This window comes from Pantherophis guttatus, chromosome 2 (genome assembly GCF_059756535.1).
Source record: "Pantherophis guttatus breed Tessera chromosome 2, ASM5975653v1, whole genome shotgun sequence".
NCBI lineage: Eukaryota > Metazoa > Chordata > Lepidosauria > Squamata > Colubridae > Pantherophis > Pantherophis guttatus.
Window position 1 is genome coordinate 82635803 of NC_142064.1, and position 22551 is coordinate 82658353.

The window sequence follows — 22551 nt, forward strand, 5'->3', positions numbered from 1 at the left end:
GCAGACTTAGTAAATAGTTTGACAGTGTTGCGGGAATTATTTGTTTAGCAGAGTGATGGCATTCAGGAAAAAACTGTTCTTGTGCCTAGTTGTTCTGATGTGCAGTGCTCTGTAGCGTCGTTTTGAAGGTAGGAGTTGAAACAGTTTATGTCCAGGATGCAAGGGGTCTGTATTTTACACAGCCCTCTTTTTGACTCGTGCTATATACAGGTCCTCAATGGAAGGCAGGCTGGTAGCAATTGTTTTTTCTGCAGTTCTAATTATCGTCTGAAGTCAGTGTCTGTCTTGTTGGGTTGCAGAGCAAACCAGACAGTTATAGAGGTGCAGATCAGAGGTGGGTTTTAGCAGGTTCTGACCAGTTCTGGAGAACTGGTAGCGGAAATTTTGAATAGTTCGGAGAACCGGTAGTAAAAATTCTGACTGACCCCGCCCCCATCTATTCTGTGCCTCCCAAGTCCCAGCTGATTGGGAGGAAATGGGGATTTTGCAGTATCCTTCCCCTGGATTGGAGAAGGAATGGAGATTTTACAGTATCCTTCCCCTGGAGTGGGGTGGGAATGGAGATTTTACAGTATCCTTCCCCTGCCATGCCCACCAAGCCACGCCCACCAAGCCACACCACGCCCACCAAGCCACATCCACAGAACCAGTAGTAAAAAAATTTGAAACCCACCATTGGTGCAGATGACAGACTCAATAATTCCTCTCTATAACTGGATCAGCAGCTCCTTGGGCAGTTTGAGCTTTCTGAGTTGGCGCAGAAAGAACATTCTTTGTTGTGCTTTTTTGATGACGTTTTTGATGTTAGCTGTCCATTTTAGATATTGCGATATGGTAGAACCTAGAAATTTGAAGGTCTCTACTGTTGATACTGTGTTGTCTAGTATTGTGAGAGATGGAAGTAGGGAAGGGTTTCTCCTAAAGTCTACCACCGTTTCTCTGGTTTTGAGTGTGTTCAGTTCCAGATTGTTCCGGTCACACTACGAGGCTAGTTGTTCAACCTCCCGTCTGTATGCGGATTCATATGTGGATTCATTTGGAACAGCAGTAAATAAAATTTACTGCTGTTCTACATTTAAAAATAATTAGAATGCAAAAAAAAAAGTGAATCAGGTTTACAAAATATTTATTTTTTGTGATGCAGCAAAGAAAAACTAATTCAAGCTGTGGAAGATGACATCCGGCAGGAAAAACAAGCGGCAGAAAATATAATAAAAAATATGTCGGAAGAAGATCAAACCAAGTACATAGAAATGAAAATGGCAAATGAAAAGCTCTTGCAGGTAGTCTTCAATATTTTTGTAATTTACAGTTTGAAGTGTGCCAGAATAGTTTCAGACCAAGGAATTTTTAAAAAAAAAGTCCAGAAGCTTCAGTCAACATATCAAGGGAAATATCTTCCAGCCAAATCTAAGATTTTAGTCTTTTAAAGGGTGAATGGGTGTGATTAACTCTTTACCACAGAAATCATGTTACAGAATCTACCAACCTCTTTTTCTTTCTTATACCTTTAGTTCTCCAGTTTCTTGCCAGACGCATGATTTCTTAATTTTAAAGAAACTATAGATGTGTGACTTGGTAGCTGTCTCTCACACTGGAGGAACCAGCCATTGCAAGATTAATGTGCACATTAAGCATGCTTGATTGTTTAGTGTAATGTTTTTCTTTGTAGAAAAACTCCATGTAGGAATGAAAGATTTGATTGATCCCATTGAAGAAAAAAAATTGTTCAGAACAAGATAAATGAATCTAAGGTTTAAAGGAGAAAACGTATCTCTTTAACATCAGAACATTTACAATCTTGTCACATTTTGAAGCATGAGTTATAATCTAACTTTGCTTTATTTAGTTACTGGATTACAGCTATTATTTCTTACATTTTTATATTTGTTTCTATAAGAATCTCATTTTAGCTGTGCAGGAACCGAGTAAATTAATTTTGACTATAAAATAAAAATCCTGAAATCTGTAAAGCTTCCCACTCAGGTTTTGAGTTCATCTGTTTCAAAGGGAAACTGATTTCCATTATTTATTATCTACAAATGCAGAGAAAATAATTCCAATTATTTGTGGAATTATTATGTGCGAGAGATCTACATTTAGAGTCATAGTCTAAAACTGGTGGAAACTTAAAAAATTCAAGTCCAAACTGAGGATTTAAGAATGATGATGATCATGTTGATGATGGATTTAGTCCAGTGATTAAATTGTTCAAAGAAATGGGTGATATATTTATCAAGTATAAGATTGGATGACTTGAGGTTGAATCTGAGTACGAATGTACATTTATATAGGATATGGCCATAGCTGGGGCTGCCCGTAAAGCCTTAATTTTCAAAGTTTCTTTCAAGCACTAAATCTCTTTAACAGTTTTTTATTGTATGAAAACTTACTTCCTCTCATAGGAATTGTCTTCTTTACAACAAGAAATGGATGCTGTGAATATGAAAGAACAAGCTCTGGAAGCAGTATGTATTTTCCTATTCTCAAATTCATTACATAATGGAAGGATAAGTTAAAATGCGATAATTCATAAATAAGTGTCTTACATTCAATTACAAATAAAGTCAAAATCCCTGTCTAGTATCATTTTAGCTGTTTCTTATCTTCAGGACATTATCTGGTCCATGGGAAGGACTAGATAGGTGGATAAACAAAGTGAAATCCAGTTTAAACACCTGATTGGATATTGTTGTTCGATGGTTTTAAAGTATTGCCCAAAGATGTAAGTTGTTCCAAATAAAGCTGCCTTTTGCCATTGACTGAAGTTGATTTTGTAAATGCCATCGGTGTTCATGGGGGCTCCAGATGTTTAGGGATTTTTAGGCACCCAAAGCACCTATTACTATTGGTACTATTCCTGCTTTCTTTTGCCACAGTCATCCATTGCTGTTTGAAGGTCTTTATATTTTGTTGATTTTCTCCAGTTCTTTCTCTTTTACTCTGTTGTATTATTATGATTTGTCACACGGTCAGCAAGGTATTTTGAATGGATTTAGCATTTTTATTTATCTATCAAGTCCTTCTGAAGAACCTGGAATAAGTAGATAGTATTTAATTATTAATCCTATTATTATGTTCAACTCTCAGTAAATTTTAACATAAAATACTGGAAAACATAATTGTTTCATGAAGGAAACACTGTTTGCTTCCTCTGTCATGTAACATACTTCAGTAAACCATATGGCCAGATTCACATATTACATAGCATAATGAGTGAAGTTAGCCATTGGTACTTGCAAATCCGTGCAGTTGTGTTTTATTCAATAAATAAAAGTTAAGCAAACTATTTATAATGTGGGAACTTTTAAGTGGGCTCCTACTACCCTGTTTTCCTGAAAAACATCCCCTGATAATAAGCAGAATTGGGCTTTTGAGCACAATTTGCTCAAATTTTGCGCTAAAATAAGCCTCCCCAAAAAAATAAGCCCTCCCGAAAAATATTAAAATGCAGATCTGGAAATCAGGTAAGACAACAAGAGGAGCCCCATCTTGCTCCACGCACCCCAAAATAATAAGAGCTCCCCGAAAATAAGGCCAAGCACTTATTTTGGGATTCAAAAAAATATAAGATAGGGTCTTATTTTCAGGGAAACACAGTATTTGATTTATAATGTTAAACCACAGTATTATACTAACCAACAGATCTTCTGTGTAACTTTCTAAATACTTGTTACCCTCAGTTTAATCACTCCTACAATTTTATATGTACCGGTATGTATCAACTGTTCTATGAATTTTTCCATTTGATGCTCTATTAGAAAGTTACTATGTGGTACTTTAAAGGTTATAACTTTGATAATACTTCAATTTCCTTACTTTATTATAATTTGGATAATACATATGTTCTTAAATCAAGAATGATTAAGAAGGCTCAGAAATAGATGTGAAATAAGAAAATGAATCCAGATGTTAATTAGCAGTGTATATCTCTGCATGTGAAGATAGATAATGGCTTTGTTTTATCCATTCGTTTAGAAGTATTTAGGAGTGATAATCTATGAATCAATGAACATATATAATATAAAGAATGTATGGGTAGAGTGCTCAGTTTTAGCAGGAACCTTCCTATGCTACTCTCTAGTTGCTGGTTAGCCATAAAATAATGTGATTTGCCAGCCAAAACCGATTCATTGTCCCTGGTCTTTACTTTCTGTTTCAGTTGTATAAATATAAAATACCATATGCATGTATTCTGTCTCTAGGAAATTACCCACTCTCAAATTAAACAAGAGGCCTTACAGCTGTATGAAAAGCTCCATGGTCTTGAGGAACATCGAGATCAAATGATTGCAGAGGACAAGAACATGGGATCTCCGCAGGAGGAAAGAGAAAGACTATTAAAACAGGTAGAAAAATATTTCGTAATATTTGTAAAGCTCAATTAACAGGTAGAAATAAAGGCCTAGAGTACTTACATATCATGTTTAATGTAGAAAAGCCACACTTACTTTCACCATCATGACTCTAGGCCAGCAAATGTAATGATTGGAACTTGATGACCTTGACCAACAGAACTAACTGTGAGAGCACACTTTTGTAAAGAGACTCTATTCTCTTTCGTTTGGAAGGAGACATGTTGATTGTGACTTAGTATTCACATATCATAAAAAGAATTGAGAAGGCAATAAATAAGTATGTCTGTTATACAATTTATTTTCCCTTCTCTGAAATACTGAACTAAGTCTGAAAGATAATAAAATGTATTATATTTAGATGGCTGAAAAACATCAAGGGTGTAACTAAAAGATTATGAAAACCTGATTTAGTAGCAGTAGATGTGAAAAACTAGCTAAGCCACCAGTGCAATGTAGCTGACAAAAAATGTGAAATGAATATAGGATATCTCCAGGAATGACATTTGTGCTATCCTGGCTTTGGTTCTGTGTCCCTTGGATCCCAAACCATCATCAGTGAATATCTGAGCAGATATATTTCTAGCAGAATTTGGAGACATTTCTGGCCCTATAGGTAAGATTTACAATCCTATAGTCATTGACTTACAACCTGTTGCTTAACAACTAGTCAAAGTTAAGATAGTCCTCGCTCAGCTACGTACAACCTATTTTCAAAGTTACAACAGTTGCACTTCCACCCATAGTCATGTGATACATTTTGGGCGATTGGCAACCAGTTCACCTTTTGTAACATCCCATTTGTAACGTCCCATGGTCACATGAACCTGATTTGAAATGTTTTTTGCTGGTTTCCAGCATTTTCTTTCCCACTAGAGAAAATGGATTCACTTAACAACTGACATGTTTGCCTAATGATCATTGCATTCTCTTAACGACTATCACAAAAAATGTCAAAAAATTAAGCCCAGTCACGTGATGCCTTGATTTATGACCGCAATAACTAACGACTATAATTCTGGGCTTAATTTTAGTTTTAAGTCAAGGACTACCAGTATTTGTATATCACTTTTTCTAATATACACATATTTGTGCTACTGAAAGGTAAGATGACAGTATTTTATTCAGTAAATTTTAGACAATACAAGTAATATCAGTCTGTTTCTGTACTTTAGCCAGCATTTTTACCATTCTTTCCATAACACAGTAATTTATTTGGGTCACTAAGAAATATGTTATGTTAATGTTATCTTTCTAAGGTGAAGGAAGACAATCAAGAAATAGCAAGCATGGAGAGGCAGTGAGTGTTTTTGTATATTTTACTGTCTGCTATAAAATCAGTTTCATTTACATCCACATATTTTGGAAGATTTGTCAGTCATGTGAATTGTACCCGTTGACTAAAAAGAAGCAGGGCTGTTTTTATGACCTGCTTGTTGAAATATTCTGAAGAACCATATGTGAAAATGGAGTTGGAATTAAAGTATCTGATGACTTAATTAGGTAATACTACTGTATAGTAATAAGACAATAGTAATAAGTAATGCAACAGGAGAAAATCTAAAACAAATATTTGTCCTGTGACATTTTGATTGCTTATGAGACATGCATCATTATCATATGGTTATTCATATTGTTCAAAGAAAAAATAAAGGGAAGAGATTTTAAATCTCTTACATTATTGCATTTAAGTTTACATACGTTAACTGGGTTACTTTAATTAATGTTTTATCTACATTTGTCTCAGAATTTTGAAAAATTCTTATTTTGAGAAAGTGAGGTAAAGAAGCACTACTCTGTTGTAACATTATTGTAATGAATTTTTTTTAACCAGCAGGGGGACCCATTATTTAACATAAGAAATTCTTATGTTCCTCATTCTCTACAAAATTGAACTCGTTTAGGTAAAATTATGTAAACTCAATTAAAGAATATGCAGAAGCAAAAACATGCTAGGAGAAAAAGACATTGCTGTTTGATTGTTAGTCTGAAAGCTATTTATTCAGTACTTTTTGCAAAAAGCTAGTGTCTAAAGCTGCATATTTATAGTTATCACCATGCCCTTTACACATTGTTTTAGGCTAACAGAGATAAAAGAAAAGATCAACCATCTCAATGAAGGAATCCGGCAGCTTGACATGGATTTAGAGGAACACCAAGGTGAAAGAAGGCTTTAAGACCTGACTCTTCAAAACTGTATTTAAATGTTCTATTATAGTTGATTCAGAAATGGGGATTATTTATATTAAGGTAGAGTCTATGAATTGTGAATAGATATAAAAATGTTCTCATACATGCAAACTGCATGATTCTGTACAATATTTTTATTCCATACGCAAAGATGATAATAATTTCCATTTGTTACCTTCCTATAGTTTCTTTCCATTTCTATCTGTTTTCTTACTGCTAAAACATCTATAAAAGATATTTATAGTCTAACACTGCTTCATAGTGCATTGCACCTGATGGCTTGTTAGCTTTCTGGAAATATCCTTTTTCTCAAAAGACTTTAAAGAATGTGCTTCACTGTGAATGAAAAAAAAATGATGGTGTGGCAAAATAAGCAAAAAATTAATCCTCCCTGACTCTAACCCTAATGAGAGTTGTTCAAATTCTACGATCATGCAGAAAAACTCCAACATAAATTAATCCTTTCAACATATATGGGTGGTCTTCTGATTTGCTTTGGGTAAGCAAGATTATTTGGAAGAATGTGAATATGGGTAATTCTCTGCATATGTAGGGGGGAGAAAGCATTTCAACTAATAATGTAACCTTTTCCAATTTAGTGCTTCCCAAATCTGAACAGATTATTGTGGAAGTTGTAATCCAGTGACACCCAATGATGCTTCTATTCTCAACAGAGGGTATACCCTAGGTTGCTTCACTAAAACGGTGCCATTTTATGGAACCCAAAAGCCATGCCTTCTCAATGGCAGCAGTTGGGATCTGGCTCTTTCCTCAAATGTTTGGGTCAGTTGAATCGAATTCCCAATTTGAGGAGCTACAGTAAAATCAGCTTTCATGATTTAATGACCTTTGAAGTTTTTTATGTTTATTGGTTGATTATTTTTCCTTTCTTTTTTCCTTTTCTTTTTATATGCTGCCCAGAATCATGTTATTTGAGTTGGGCAGTCATTTAAATGCCCTTAGATCAATAAAATAAGTACATGTAGATGTATGTTTTGATTTAATATCTAAAAGGAACTAATTATTTTAATGCTATCTCATTAGAAGTATGATTTAAACAGTATTGTTTTTCTTTCTTGATTCTTAAGTTTGATCATATAATTAGTATTTGATTTTAGCCTTTCCATAGTAATTCCATCATTCTGCTTTTATCTGTTTTATTTTCATACACTTTTTGCATCGTTTTCCTATATTGCTTGGATGACTGTAGATGGTAAGAAATTGTTTTACTATTTATAGCTTGATAACTGAAGCTATTTTTCATAAAATATTTTTCAGAGATTTTTTTTGTTTAAGCCTCAGTCTACATCTCTGTTCATGGTCCTCTGAAAAGCAAATTAAATTCAATATTTAATTTTAATTTCAAAATTAAATTCAGTATTTTTTCCCCATCATGAAAGGGAGTATTGACAAGAAATAGGACCCTAGCTACCAGGATGTTTTTAAAAATGTCCTCTTAGGATAGTGCACATATTTATAATTTATAAATGCAAGCAGTGGGAATGTCAAACAATATAGCAGGGAAAAGAGAAGGCAGAAGTGTCTGTTCTAATATGATTTATTTTTAGCCTATGCTTTCCATTTTTTCTTTAGGTTTTGAAGCTGTTATCTACTTGTATTATATGCTTTATTTTAAATTTTTGAATCTGCCATTTTTATAAGTCAACAGATATTACAGTTATCATAAATAAAGTGTGGGTATCATAGGAGTATATTATGGAAGATATATATCATGTATTAATTCAAATGCATCTTATTTATCTTTCAATTTGTCCCCAATGCATTCAACAGGACTCTTAGTGCTTTACAATAATGTTCAATGATATAGTAAAACATCTGTGGTAAAAAAAAAGAGTCCTAAATATACAATGATTTATTTGATCAATTTTTAAGGTCACCCACTCCGTGACTAGATCACTTATAATGGGTTAAAAACAGTGAAAATACAGACATTGAAAAGAATGAAGGGAGGAAATAGATTCAAATATACTACAGCAGTGCTAGTGATTAGTGGCCACACACCAATGTAACATAGAGCCTGCAGGAAGAGCCGGGTCTTAAGTGCCTTCCTAAAGGCATTTAATACAAAATACTAAAATCATACATCATAGATCAGCATCATTTCTTTCACCATTTGTCCTTCAACATGATTCCATTTTTAACAGTTCTTAGAAGGCCAATAATATAGAGCTCAATCTGATATCAACAGGGAGGCTGCTCAATGTTGCAAGTGTGGCCATTAAAAATAGTTTGTTTGTTTAATAGTAATTTGAATAACCTATTTAAAAACTATTACAAATTAAACTAAAAGAAAAAGAAAGTGCAAAAAAGGAAAAGTAGAAGAAAAAAGACAAAAACAAATAGAAAGGAAAGAAAAAATAAGAATATTGCAGCAAAAAAGAAAATATATAAAGAAATTACTTCTCCCTTCATTGGAACAAATATAGACAATTTTAGGAACTTGCCTTTCCTTAAAATATAACTAATGGTTTCTTCTCCCTATCTCTCATCTCTTATCTATAAACAAATCTTTAAAACCTTGTTCAGTCTTGGTCACAAAAGTCTATTAAGGATTTGCAGAGATAACAATATCTACTTTAACTTTGATCATTAACTCACTTTGCATTCCTTCCTTTTAGTTTTAACAGTCTGGACCTTTATCCCTTCAAATACTATCCTAAAATTTGATTTCTTTCCATTTTTTTTGTCTTTCTTTTCCTTCTCACAAAAACCTTCAAAACTTTAACAAGACTCTTTTGTAAATTCAATATAGGAAAGTTATCAAGATTGTTCTCTTGATTTGTTATTTGTTTATCCCCTTTAATTATTATGACATCAGCCAGATTCATTCCTACATCCATTTGTATACAGCATCTTTTTTAATTATCATTTTTGTAGCCTGTAATTTTTAAAGCCACTCAATCTCAGGTTTGTCCAGTAAAACTTTTTCCTATTCCATAACATTTTTGAAACACGGCTTATTTATAATTCTGGGCCTATTGTTCACAAATATCCCTTAGTACTTTCACTGTTAACTATTTTGCTCCATCCTATATTTGTAATTCAAATGTATGTATTATTTTCCTTTAATTGTAATCTTTAGTACCTTCTGGTTCCCTCTAGTGTCCAACCTTCAAAGTCCCATCCTATAATTTTTTAAGACTTGAAGAGTATTTTCCCATGTAAAGAATTCTTATAATTAATTTTAAAATCTTATTTCAATCCATCTCACCTCTTAGTCCATCTATAGTCCATTTATAACTGTCCAAAACCAAAATTCTAATTATCCTTTTGCTTTTTATTCCAAATTAATAATATTTTTTCTGAATTCTTAAATTTGTATTTTTATTTGTATTTATTTATTTGTTTTGGTAAGGACTAAAGGAGATTCTCCCGGTACTCTGAATTAACTTGTCATTATAAAAATACCTAGTAACTAAAAAGCAGTCAAAAAACAATTTCTGAAAATAATTTAGAAGTGAGGCTAAACAGGAGGGACCAAGTCGGGAATGATTTGAATCAGGGTGGGCCCTTGCCTAACAACCAGTGGAATTTAGTTAATGATGGCAATGGGAACTAGCTAGATTTCTATTGCTAAGTAATAAGGTAACGTGACATTACACTCTGACTGCATCATTTAGTAATGGAAATTCTGGTCCCACTTACCATCATTAACCAAGGTTACCTGTACCCTAATCTGTCAATACAAAATAACTGCAGTATTTATTGTTTTATTTTAAATTGTTTTTTTAGGTGAAAAAAATCTGAAATATAAAGAATTGAAGAAGAGAGAGGAAAGCATGGATAGTAAGTAAGATTCATAAACATATATAAAATGCACATTTTGCATTTAGTGCCCTGAAAACATTCATTTTAATATTCATTTAAGGAGAGAAGCAACCTAGAACTAAGGAGAAATTTCTTGACAGTTAGACCAATTAATTAGAGGAACAACTTGCCTCCAGAAGTTGTGAATGCTCCAACACTAGAAGTTTTTAAGAAGAGATTGGACAGCCATTTGTCTGGAATGGTATAGGGTTTCCTGCCTAAGCAGGGGGTTGGACTAGAAGACCTCTAAGGTCCTTCCAATTCTGTTACTCTGTTGTTCTGTCTATTCAGAAAAAAATCTTATCAGGGTTTTATCCTTTAGTCTCAGGTAAGTGAGAACAAGACTGCCTCATCAGTCACTTGGTATGTATGCTAATCTCATTAGTAAGTCCAATCCTTTAAGTTTCCCACATGATAACTGGATTTATGGCAACACAGAGTAAAAATTGGTTCCCATTTGGGTCCTTGTAATTTCAGACAAATTATTGGAAACTAGAAGTAAATTGAAATACTTCTTATGTGTTGAAAAATAAAAGAAAACAGACATTTGGCAAGACTGTGGCTAATGAAGAATAGTAATTTCTTACGTTAATTTCCTTTCAAGAATTCTATAGATTTTTACTTTGCCAAGAGAAATTGATAAGGAAGCATTTGGTCTATTTTAACAGAACCCTTTTATGTAAGGAACTGCTCAACACATATAGGAACTCTGATACACATTTTGGAGCCCTATATGAACCAAAGCTTCCTACTGAATTCAATATTGCTGAAGTTCTGTGGTCATATTACAGTTGCACTCCCACAGCTACCTTCCATGTTGAACCTTTGCTTCCGAAAGCTCTCCAGATATCAGGGAGGTTTGTGGAGTTTTCAGGCAAAGTGAGACTTAGTTAAAAACTCAGGATAGGAAGATTCTTCTATTTAAACAAACAGTCACACAGTATTTGTAAATGTTGAGAGCTGTTGCCCAATCTTGGATGGTGGTGTGGATGACCTCAACTCTCCTAATTTTTACATGAATTGCCACATTTGCTGGAAGAATTTCCAGAGTCTGGAAGCAGCTAGTAAAGAGTTCCTCTGTTTGAACATTGGTATCCCCTAGGCAATCTTAAGGTTCAGGGTTTTTCATACAGTCGGTATATATGGTTATATGGATCATCATCAACATTTCCAGTTGGATTTGGAAACAGTATTATAGCCAGTGAAGCTATTGTTAGAAAAAAAATCAGTAATAAGGTGTAGCATTCTGCTTAAATTTTTGAATATTCTTCAGAGATTATGTTACAATAGATAAATAGATTGGGTTACAGGAGTCCAGATGGAATGTAATTGAGGCATTGAATATTTTAGAAATATCTTTAATTATTATTTGCTAGTTTGCCATATAGAGCTCAAGTATCAATTGAATAACAATTGAATAACTGATTCTCATTATACTTTTTCATATAAACTATTTTTTCGTTGAATTATTTTCTGATTTTAAACTCCCTGTTTATATATTTTTAAACTCTTTAACATTCAAAGTGCAATTGTAAGCAATGCTGCTGGACTTCTCTGCTGTTCCTATTGTAAACAATAGCTTCCTCTATCTTTTTTTTAAAAACCTTTAGACTTTCTCGAATCTTTTGAAGAGACAAAGAACCAGGAACTGGAACGGAAATCAGAGATAGAGGCCAATATTGTGGCACTTTTAGAGCATTCAAGTCGGGTAAGTAATCCCCCTTGAAATCCTAATTTACTATTAGGGAAATATCTCTTTCTCAAACAAATGAAACCCAGACAATTATTTAATTTTAAATAAAGTTAAAAATCGCCCTGTTAAATAATAAAGCTATTTGATAATAACATCGGTTTTTTATTTCTTTGTATTTGTATTTCTTCAGAATGCAAATAAGAGTAAATCTAGGAGGAATATATGTAGGGGGAGTGGAGGAGTCCTTGCAGGGTAGAGCTGAGGAGTTTGTGCAGTTTCTGTCGGATAAAGTCACTCAGATTCGGACGGACCTGGACTCTGATTGGGCAATTCCGACCGAGATGACGGGGGCAGGTCTTAGTCCTATTGTGTGGGATGAGTTTGAGCCTGTGACTCCTGAGGAAGTGGACAAGGCTGCAGGGGCAATGAGTTCCTCCACTTGTTTGTTGGACCCGTGCCCCTCCTGGCTGGTCTCAGCCAGCAGGGAGGTGACACGAGGCTGGCTCCAGGCTTTAGTTAATGCGTCCTTGAGGGAGGGGTCCTTCCCGCAACCATTGAAAGAAGTGGTCGTAAGGCCCCTCCTCAAGAAGTCTTCCCTGGATCCAGCAGAATTAAAGAACTTTTGTCCAGTCTCCAACCTACCCTTTGTGGGAAAGGTTATAGAGAAAGTGGTAGCATTTCAGCTCCTGCGGTCATTGGATGAAACGGATTATCTGGACCCTTCTCAGTCTGGCTTCAGGCCTGGCTACAGCACGGAAACTGCTTTCGTCACACTGATGGATGATCTCTGGCAAGCCCGAGATGGGGGTCATTCCTCCATCTTGGTCTACTTGACCTCTCAGGGGCTTTCGATACCATTGACCATGGTATCCTTCTGGGACGACTAAGGGAGTTGGGAGTTAGAGGTACCGTGTTACGGTGGTTCTCCTCCTATCTCTCTGATCGATCACAGTCAGTGTTGGTAGGAGGACAGAGGTCGACCCCTAGGCCCCTCGTTCGTGGGGTGCCTTAGGGCTCGGTCCTCTCTCCCCTCCTATTTAACATCTACATGAAGCCGCTGGGTGAGATCATCTGAGATACGGGATGAGATATCAGCAGTATGTTGATGATACCCAGCTGTATATCTCTATCCTGCATCAATTCAGTGATGCAGTGGATGTGATGTGCCAGTGCCTGGAGGCTGTGAGAGTCTGCATGGGAGTCAAGAGGCTCAGACTTAACCCAGACAAGACCGAGAGACTATGTTGATTGTCCATCCTTGGTTCTGGGTTGGGGGGGGAATTGTCCCCCTCAGAACGGGCTCGCAATTTGGGTGTCCTCCTAGACTCACAGCTAAGATTAGAGCAACATCTGACAGCTGTGGCTAGGGGGACCTTTGCACAAGTTCGCCTGGTGCACCAATTGCGACCCTACTTGGATCGGGAGACTTTCCTCACAGTCACTCATGTCCTTGTCACCTCACGGTTAGATTATTGCAACGCGCTCTACATGGGGCTACCCTTGAAAAGTGTTTGGAGACTACAGTTGTTCCAGAATGCAGCCGCGCGAGCTATCGTGGGTGCACCTAGATACACCCACATTACACCAATTCTCCGTGAGTTGCACTGGCTCCCTATTGGTCTCAGGGCACAATTCAAGGTGTTGGTGATTACCTTTAAAGCCCTACATGGCTCAGGGCCAGGTTATTTTCGAGACCGCCTTCTACCACATAGCTCCCAGCGACCGGTAAGATCCCATAGAGTTGATCTCCTCCAGGTCCCGTCAGCTAAACAATGCCGGCTGGCGGGCCCGCGGGGGAGGGCCTTCTCTGTGGCTGCCCCAGCTCTCTGGAACCAGTTACCTCCTGAGGTCCGGACCACCCCCACCCTATTGGCCTTCCGAAAAGCAGTGAAGATCTGGCTTTTCCGGCAGGCCTGGGGCCGTTGATCTCGCTGTTGTGATCTTGTGAGATCCGGCCATGAATGGTGTGAATGGGTTTTAATGTTTTAATTGTTAAATGTTTTTATAATGGTTTTTTTTTTAATACATTGTAAGCCGCCCTGAGTCTCCGGAGAAAGGCGGCATATAAATAAAATAAAATAAAATAAAATAAATAAAATAAAATAAAATAAAATAAAATAAAATAAAATAAAATAAAATAAAATAAAATAATAAAATAAAATAAAATAAAATAAAATAAAATAAAATAAAATAAAATAATAAAATAAAATAAAATAAAATAAAATAAAATAAAATAAAATAAAATAAATAAAATAATAAAATAAAATAAAAAAAAATAAAATAAAATAATAAAATAAAATAAAATAAAATAAAATAATAAAATAAAATAAAATAATAAAATAAAATAATAAAATAAAATAAAATAATAAAATAAAATAAAATAATAAAATAAAATAAAATAAAATAAATAAAATAATAAAATAAAATAAAATAAAATAAAATAAAATAAAATAATATAATAAAATAATAAAATAAAATAATAAAATAAAATAAAATAAATAAAATAAATAAAATAAAATAAAATAAAATAAAATAATAAAATAATAAAATAAAATAAAATAAAATAAAATAAAATAATAAAATAAAATAATAAAATAAAATAAAATAAAATAATAAAATAAAATAAAATAAAATAAAATAAATAATAAAATCTAATAGTAATTTAATGTCAAGAGTTATCAGACTTTATTGTGCTGTGACCCTCTAAAATAATACTTGAATTTGTATGACATTTCTCTCCCTATCATGAACTGCACATAAAAGAGTAACGAAGGAAGCCATTTCATGTGCGGAATGCTTCTGTGCATGTCCAAGATGGTGGGGGCTGTCTGAACCGCTCCCGGAGGATGGGGTGATTCTGGCGGCTTCGGGGATCCTTCGGGGCCAATTTGATCATCTCGGCCCCTGTCCCAGCCAAGGGGATTCCTTCCCAGGCTTTTGAGGGGTTTTTCGCCCTCTGGGACATCAGGGCTGTGAAGAAACGGCCGTCTGAAGGTGCCGTGGGGTGACAGCGGCAGCAGCTGACTGCAGCGGCCTTTCCCTTTGCCATGGGTTGGCGGCGGTCGGGGCGATGGCGGTGATGCTGCGGCGCCAGCGGCGCCGACACAAGGCTTCCCCCAGACCCCTGAGCTTCTTTGGGACTTCTTTGAGGCTCCTGGGGGCTCGAGAGTGTGGCAGGAGCCCTGGAGGAGGCAGCGACGATGGCTGCAGGGGCATCGACCGCCGCTGGACGGTGGTGGAGGCGAGGGGGCGGCAACCGGCGACTACTGATGAGGGGGTGGTGAGAGGCTGCTGGCTTCCATCTGAAACTACCTGGACCTGGCAGGGAGTTGGCGTATTTTCTGCTGGCCCATTCCTGCAGTGATTCGGAGGCCACGTTTTGAGACCGGGACTACAGACTGGGGATATGAATGGCCAAACGTTGGAAGATCTGGGGAGTTGGAGAGGTTGGAGGATGGCCGAGGGTTGGCTGTTTGGCTGCCTCAGGCCTTTCCCCCTCCCTCCTCCCCTCTTTAGCCTGTTTGCAGGCCTATCATGGTCACCACCCCAGCTGCTCTTGTCCCACAAGCCACCTCTTCCCGTGGTCCATCTATTCCCTCCCAAATCCAAATTTTTAGCAAAAGTTTTAAGTGGCCCCGGGGGGAAGGATTGGATTAGAACCAGGATTGTGGGTGTGGGGGATAACCCACCGAGGAGAGAGCCAGGTCTGGCGGAGGGGCGCAGTATGGGGGGTGTAGGACCCAGGGTCAAGGAGGGGGTTAGAGCTTGTTCCGAGGATGGACTTGTCATCAGTACTGTGGGTGGGAGGGGCAGATATGGCAGGAGCAGGGGGCCATATCAAGTTGTGGGAGCGCGCACTCGCTGTTTTCGAGTGCTGGCGCGCTCCGGCCCCCAATGCTCTGCTTGTTCCCCAGCTTGCACAGACCCTCAGGGCCCAGGCCTTCTGCTGATGTTGTGCAATGCCAGGTCTGTGGTAAATAAGGCCCCCTCATTCGTGATCTTGTTCAGGAGGGGGGAGCGGACCTAGCGGGTATTACGGAGACCTGGTTGGGCCAGGGGGGGTTCCCCCTCGTTGAAATGTGCCCACCTGGTTTCCGCGCATTTCATTAGCCGAGGTCACGGGAGGGGCGGAGGGGTGGCGGTTGTTATTAAAGAAGGTCTTGGGCCGAGGGAGGCCACTGTTCCTCAGACCGCCGGTTGTGAGTCCCTCCTTGTGAAGTGGGGTCATGGGGTACAGATGGGCTTGCTGATCACGTACCTGGCTCCCTGCCACATGGCAGCAGCCCTGCCTGAGCTACTCAACGTGATAGCCGCGGTGGCAGTTAACACCCCCAGGTTTATGGTCATGGGGGATTTTAACTTGCCATCCGCAGGTGAGACGTCTGAGATGGCTCGGGAGTTCATGGCTTCCATGACAGCTATGGACCTGACCCAGTTAGTTCATGGCCCTACTCACATGGGGGGAAACACACTGGATCTAGTTTTTGTCTCTGGACAGTGGTTGAATGATCTTGAGATAGAGGATATAGCGATTGAGCCCTTGTCATGGTCAGATCACTCCCTCCTTCACCTTGACCTTTGAACCGCCACACCCCGCCGCAGGGAGGCAAAACAGATGAGATGGTTCCGCCCCAGGCGCCTGATGGAACCTGATAGGTTCCAGACAAAGCTTGGGCCATTCCCTGGGGCTCTGGCTCACGCCTCGACTGGAGACCTAGTGGCCGCCTGGGATAAGGCGGCCGCTGGTGCTTTGGACCGTGTCGTGCCTTTGCGGCCTCTGACCCGGCGCCAATCTCGCTTGGCTCCCTGGTTTACCGAGGAGCTGAGGGAGATGAAGCGCCAGAAAAGACGCCTGGAGAGCAGTTGGAGGGCCAGCCGGTCTGAATCTGACCGAACACTGGTAAGGTCTCATATTAAGACTTACCTAGTGGCGATAAAAGCAGCAAAATGTAACTATTTTTCCGCTCTTATTGCGTCATCAGATAATCGTCCGGCCGCCCTGTTTAGGGTGACCCACTCCCTGCTCCTTCAGGAAGCGCGGGAGGACCCCTTGGAGGGTAGAGCCGAGGATTTTGTACAGTATCTGTATGATAAAATCGCTCAGATTCGGGAACACCTGGACTCTGACGGGGTAGATTCAGGAGGGAGGATGGAGGCAGGTCTTGAGGATATTATCTGGGAAGAGTTTGATTGTGTGACTCCTGAAGACGTGGACAGGATACTGACTAGACTGAATGCTGCCACATGTTTATTGGACCCATGTCCCTCCTGGCTGGTGCTGGCCTCTCGGGAGGTTACACGAGGCTGCCTCCAGGGGATTATAAATGCTTCCTTGAGTGAGGATGTCTTTCCCGCTGCCTTGAAAGAGGCGGTGGTGAGACCTCTCCTCAAGAAGCCTTCCCTGGACCCGGCAGTGTTGGCTAATTACCGTCCAGTATCCAACCTTCGCTTTGTTGCGAAGGTTGTTGAGAGTGTGGTAGCACGGCAGCTCCCTCAGTACCTGGATGAATCAGTTTATCTGGATCCATTCCAGTTGGGCTTCAGGCCTGGGTACAGCACGGAAACGGCATTGGTCGCATTGGTTGATGATCTCTGGAGTGCTCGGGACAGAGGTTGTTTCTCTCAGTCTCAGTGACTTTTCATACCAACGACCATGGTATCATGCTGCACCGGCTGGAAGAGTTAGGTGTGGGGGGCACCGTGTTGCGGTGGTTCTCCTCCTTTCTCTCCGACTGCTTGCAGTCTGTGTTGGCAGGGGGGCAGAGGTTGACCCCGAGGCCCCTTGTATGTGGGGTGCCACAAGGGTCGGTCCTCTTGCCCCTTCTGTACAACATTTATGTGAAGCCGCTGGGTGAGATCATCCGTGGTTTCGGGGTGAAGTACCACCAGTACGCTGATGATACTCAGCTGTACATCTCCACCCCAGACCACCCCAATGATGCCCTTGAAGTGATGTCCCGGTGCCTGGAGGCTGTACGGATCTGGATGGGGAGAAACAGACTCAGGCTCACCCCATCCAAGACCGAGTGGCTGTGGTTCCCAACATCCCGATAGAGTCAGTTGGTGCCATCACTGACTATTGGGGGCAAGTCGTTGGCCCCCACGGAGAGGGCTCGCAACTTGGGTGTCCTCGTGGACTCACAGCTGTCTTTAGAAGAGCATTTGACGGCTGTGGCCGGGAGGGCATTTTATCAGGTTCGCCTGATTCGCCAGTTGCGTCCCTTTCTGGATCGGGACTTGTTAAATACAGTCACTCATGCCCTCGTCACTTCCCGCCTGGACTACTGCAATGCTGTCTACATGGGGCTCCCCTTGAGGAGCACCAGGAGGCTCCAGCTGGTCCAGAATGCGGCCGCGCGGGTGATTATGAGAGCGACGTGGCGCTCCCATGTGATCCCCCTCCTGCGCGAGCTGCACTGGCTCCTGGTGGTCTTCTGGGTGCTCTTCAAGGTCTTTAAAGCACTCCATGGCTTAGGACCGGGGTATCTACGCGACCGCCTTTTGCCACCAGTAGCCTCTCACCGACCAGTATGCTCCCATAGAGAGGGGCTTCTTAGGGTGCCGTCGGTCAAACAGTGTCGACTGGCGGCCCCCAGGGGGAGAGCCTTCTCTGTGGGGGCACCCGTCATCTGGAGTGAGCTCCCCCCGGAGATACGGAGGATCCCGGATCTGCGCGCTTTCCGCCGTGCCCTCAAAACATTCCTATTCCAGCAGGCCGGCTTGGCCTAAGCTCTCTTTTAAACTGTTTTAAATTTTTTAAATTTTATATTTGTCTTATAAATTTGGGGTGTTTTAAATTTTGTTTTCTGGGCCAAATTATTTAATTGTATTTTAATGGTTTTTTAACATTTGTATTATATGTATTTTATCTTTTGGCTGTTCACCGCACTGAGTCCTTCGGGAGTAGGGTGGTATACAAATTCAATCAATCAATCAATCAATCAATCAGTCAATCAATATACAGGAGGGAAAGGAAAGTCCTCATTAGCAACTGCTACCAAGGAGATGTCTGTCTTCCCATCCTGAGAGCAGACACCTTAAGAAAGTATAGCACTTGAGGATATGCTCCAGAAAGGCAAGCAGCCAGGGCATGTCAGTCTCCTATCACAAAAAGGAAAGGAGAAGCAATATTTCACTGCCTGGAATGGGCATCCATGCTCAGGGTTAGTCCCTCAGGAAGAGTCACCTTGGCATAGAAGGAAAATGACCCTTGTGTTAGAGAGTACTCAGGAGTGAGTAGGGGATTTCATAGAAGTCATTATAGTGAGCACAAAGGCTATTGAAGAATGTCCCAGCAGCTGGATCCTGCATATGGCTTGGTCTGGTACCAACAAGCTCCATGTCTAGGCAGCGTAGGAGTGAGTGCAGACTCCCTTACATTTTTATCAGAGTTCCTTAAGGGATGTGAATTACAGTTGGAGAAGTCAAAAGAAGGCACTGAGATTTCTTTCTTCCTAATATAGATTTTCAAGTAAACACAGTTAACAAATGAAGAGTCTAGCCTTGCTTTAGCCTTTTTCTTCCTGAACTGGTGACTTCTATTTTTACAACAAGATCTTTCTGAAACACATTTTAAGCCTCTTTGAGATCTTAGCCACTAGAATAGCAGAATACTACTTTGGTTTGTTTAACATTAGTGTTAGCACTTAATTAAGGTAGGGTTACATTTTTAGGGGTTTTTAAAAAATAGTTCATAGGAAGTCAATGGGTTCCATAGAATTGATCTTGCTTCTGCTCTTTTCTTTTCCCCCATCACTTTTGTTTCTTCCTTTGATACCTTAGGCTTAGGCCTCAAAAAAGAAAAGTGATCTCAAATTGCAACTAATCGCATATGATGTGAAACAGAACAGTGGTTGTCAGATATGCTTTTTATGTTTCCAAAGCATTCTAGCACAACTTAAACTGTGTAGTAATTACACATTATATATTTGCCTAAAAACTGCCCTTACACCAAATTTGTCAATGTTTTATTAAGTCTTTTGCAGATATAAATCAATTCACTGGAAACATCTTAAGGTGCCATGTCGTAGTGAAAATAGCTTCCTTTAGAATTGGCTGTCTCAATTTCAAAAGTAGAATCTGATTGTCCCATTAACATTTCAGAGACAGTTTTCCTTTAGGATACATTGCCTGTGAAGATGTTTTTCAGAGCATAAGGGTTAGGGTTATTTTTGCAAGAAACAACTACGGGTAGTTTTACAACAGTTTATTTAGTGGCCATTCAAAGTTATAACTGCACTGAAAAAAGTGACATGACCATTTTTCACATTTACGACCTTTGCAGCATCCCCAAGGTCACATGAGCAAAATTCAGACACTTGGCACTTGACTCATATTTATGACAGTTGCACTGTCCTGGGGTCATGTGATCACCTTTTGAAATCTTCTGATAAGCAAAGTCAATGAGGAAGCCAGCTCACTTAACAATCTTGTTACTAATTTAACAACTGTAGTCATTCACTTAACAACTGTGGCGAGAAAGATCATAAAATGAGGCAAAATTCACTTAACAATTGTCTCACCTAGCAACGAAAATTTCAGGCTCAATTGCGGTTGTATGTCGAGGACTACCTGTATCCCTTGGTTAAATTTCCTCAAATTATTGTAAGCCTTTAATATTTTGTTTACCTTTAGCCTTTATTCATTATGTAAAATATAGTAATAAAGCTATTTGTATGGATAACTCAGCAATGCTTTATTTGAGATATATTCGCTAATATTTACATTTCTTAAGGCTATTTTCCATGACTGATAAAATTATTATGGAAAAAAGTTTTTTTATTGATCTGCCTCTAGGCATGGCAACACATTTGGAAAAAAAATTTTGTTTTTGTTGTAATGTGCAGAATGTAAGTCGTATGAAGCAGATATCTTCTGTAACAAACCAAGAATTGAAGATCATGCAGGAAGATCTCACTTTCAAATCAAGTGAAATGCAAAAATCACAGAGTACAGCTAAAAATCTGGGTACAGGTAAGAGATGTATTTATTCCATTACAAAAAACAACTCTTCCTCTTTTATATCTCAAGGACTCAGCTGTTTCATAGTTCATGCTCTCTATTCATCATTAAGGTTTTAGCACTGGGGAAGATTTTTAATTGGACGAATAGCTAAACTTAACAAATTCTATTAGGGAGTATTGAGAGGAAAGATTCATGAAAAAAAAATAAGAAGCTATTTGTGGAATGTTATATTTGGAAAAGAAAAAAAAATGCTTATAGTAAAGTTCTCCATAGATCTTTTAGAAACAGTGTCTTTGTTTTTCCCTGCTCCATAACTACACGGTGAACTTGTCTGATGAACTATGATTCAAGCAAATTATCGTAATATCTCAAGTTGACTAATTGTCTAGCTCTCTTTATTGAATTTTGTTTGATGGTATAAGCGGAAAGTGATAAAAAACAATAAAATGCTCAGATTGCCTATTAAAATTATATTTGCTTTCCCTTTTTCTGTGGGTTGAATGATTAGAGTTATGCTTTTGTATGAATTTTCCTTGCATTATATAAATAGAAACATATTTACCATATATATTTAAATAAAATTTTTGAAACTGGTATAGAATCAGGCAAATACTGCTGATTTCCCCAAACGTATGGATATATGGATATAATGTTTCAAAAAAAATTTCAAGTAGGAGTTTTATTTACATCTTTCAGAAGCCATTGGGCACCAAATAACATTACAAGGCATTGAGATTTTATGGATTGTGAATAAAAATAAAAGCACCATCAGTTTTAAGAAATATTCATTTAGAAACAAACCATTTTGAGAGTCAGATCTTGACACATTCTGTATACTTTGTGTGCATCCTGCATGGCAACATTTGTGGAGTTGATTAGATCATAGATTTGTTATATCTGAATTGTGAATCTGTGGTTATTCTCTCTTTCTTAGCCAGGTCTTAAAACCAGAATTGCACTGTAAACAAATATATGAGGTGCAATTTAAAGGGAAGGTGAAAAAGGCAGGCAAACAAGGCAATTTTTTATTCTGTTTTAGTTCTCTTAAATTGCTTACTCTATTATTGTGGTTGCTGATTTGTTTAACCAGCTATAAAAGGAAGGTGAGACTCTGCTGGTCTTGAAATCATGTATTTTACAATCTACACATTGCTGTTTGCTTAGTAACAAATCTTCCATATTTTGGAAAAGTTTTTCAAGGCTACAAGTTACCTCCTTGTGTAAAATACCACTGCAGAGTAGTCTGCCTTTCCCTCCTTAAAGGAAACTTCTGTGAGTAAACAGATTTGCTGATGGCAGCATTTCCCACTAACGTTTCCCTAGGTCAAAGCACAAAAGCAATTTTGTCTCAGAATTTGCTACTATGTACACACTGCTTGCTGAAGTCTGTGACTTAGTGGCATATCAGAAGGAACTGGACTGCATCCTCTTCCTGTCTCTTCCCAGAGAAAAGGGTTGTTTTTTTCCCCCCTTTTCCTTTCCTTTTTTTACTGTAGGAGGTATTTAAATGAAGAAAATGAG

General features: G+C 38.6%; 1 protein-coding gene across 7 annotated transcripts in view; it reads left to right on the forward strand.

Annotated features, from left to right (window-relative positions):
* Positions 1 to 22551, forward strand: part of IFT74 (intraflagellar transport 74) — a 49336-nt gene that overhangs the window by 17185 nt on the left and 9600 nt on the right. For all 7 annotated transcript variants that reach the window (XM_060690431.2, XM_060690429.2, XM_060690426.2 and 4 more), the window contains exons 9-16: positions 1145 to 1283; positions 2406 to 2468; positions 4206 to 4349; positions 5615 to 5655; positions 6436 to 6515; positions 10299 to 10352; positions 11984 to 12081; positions 20913 to 21039. In XM_060690431.2, the coding sequence (XP_060546414.1) occupies positions 1145 to 1283; positions 2406 to 2468; positions 4206 to 4349; positions 5615 to 5655; positions 6436 to 6515; positions 10299 to 10352; positions 11984 to 12081; positions 20913 to 21039 (746 nt within the window). The remainder of the gene's footprint in view (positions 1 to 1144; positions 1284 to 2405; positions 2469 to 4205; positions 4350 to 5614; positions 5656 to 6435; positions 6516 to 10298; positions 10353 to 11983; positions 12082 to 20912; positions 21040 to 22551) is intronic.